The following is a 1,285-nucleotide window of genomic DNA, read 5'->3' as shown; positions in this document are numbered from 1 at the left end:
GGGCCTGGACCCATGGTCTGCAGGTGGGGTGACCCAGAACATCACCAATTCCCTCGTGGCAGTTGTGATCCCAGATGGAGCCCATCACCTGGACCTACGCAGCCAGAATCCTTTGGACCCCAAATCTGTACAGCAAGCTCGAGCCTTGGAAATCTGCCTTATGAAGGAATGGATTGAAAAGGCCAGGCACAGCCACTGAAGTGGTACTACAACAACTGTGGGGCCATTATACCTCTGTTGGCTTTGTGGGAGTAGTAGGGCCAAGCTTTATGATATGGTCATTTGAGCATTTCCCTCCTGCTTCCTCACCTGCAGTGCGTGCCATTGCTTGCGCCCATGAGAGAAGCAGGCAGTAGATGGATGGAGAGCATTCTCAGATGATAAGCTTTAGTCAAAGTGCATGGATTGAGCTGCCTGCTCTGGCTTGCTTTCCTCTTCTGCTTTTCTCAAATGCTGTTATTTACCATATAGTAGTAACAGGTTCCTGTTCTAGGATTGGTGTCTTCCTCCTCACTGTGCTGAGTGATTGTTCCAACTGCTGGTATGTAAGGTGGATTAAATGGCAGTGCTGTTGATGATAAAACTCCTGCTGCCTTCAGTGGGTTTGCATTTCAGACATCCTTAGCTGGTGGCTGTAATGGGGGAACAAAAATCACATCTTACTGTGATGTTTGTTGGAGAGGTAGGGAAGGTGTGGGGAAACTGGCTGTGCTGTTTATACAGCAACTAAACAGCCCTTACCTTTTGGAATCAATGCTGGAAAAGAAATATATATTTTTCTCCTTAGTTTTATTGCAGCTTATTAATCAAAGCTGCCTCAGGTGGATTTTTGTATTCTGTGCTGTATTGAATGAATGGTCAGGGCTGGGCCCAGACTTGCTCTGCTGATAACTGGCACAATCTGCATCAGGATTTTATTTCTTCCTTTGCTATTCGTCTTAATTCTGAAATATCTACTGCTGTAACGATGGTGGCCAGAGAAAACTGGGTATATTTTGTGTGTGTGTGCATGTGTCTATCCCCCACAAAAACTTAGCTTTTTCAAATCAGGAAGCTTTTGAAGCTATTCTCTGGAAGAGCAAATGTGACACTTGTGCTGGCTAGATCTTATGAAGTGACAAATAATTGGGGCTGTGCCTTGTGTGGGTTCCTCCCTCCCCCCCATTCTCTGTATTGTTCAAATTCTGCATGATCTGTTTGCTGATGGCTCTTCAATAAAAGCCTTTTTAAAAAAAAATGTTTGCTGGACAAACTATTGAAAACACAGAATGCAGCTATCCCCTCG

The 1,285-nt window shown here is 45.0% G+C and overlaps 1 protein-coding gene across 1 annotated transcript in view; it reads left to right on the top strand.

Moving 5' to 3' along the window:
- The window catches only part of PRCP (prolylcarboxypeptidase (angiotensinase C)), a gene marked incomplete at its 5' end in the record, with an annotated part of 11,049 nt that extends 10,850 nt beyond the window's left edge, over positions 1-199 (top strand). The window contains one exon of the mRNA XM_009072541.1: positions 5-199. Coding sequence (XP_009070789.1) covers positions 5-199 — 195 coding nt within the window. The remainder of the gene's footprint in view (positions 1-4) is intronic.
- Positions 200-1,285: the final 1,086 nt, after the last annotated feature.

Source organism: Acanthisitta chloris, unplaced genomic scaffold (assembly GCF_000695815.1).
Source record: "Acanthisitta chloris isolate BGI_N310 unplaced genomic scaffold, ASM69581v1 scaffold6514, whole genome shotgun sequence".
NCBI classification, from domain to species: domain Eukaryota; kingdom Metazoa; phylum Chordata; class Aves; order Passeriformes; family Acanthisittidae; genus Acanthisitta; species Acanthisitta chloris.
The sequence above is the reverse complement of the archived record's forward strand: the minus strand, read 5'-3'. Positions and strand labels throughout refer to the sequence as shown.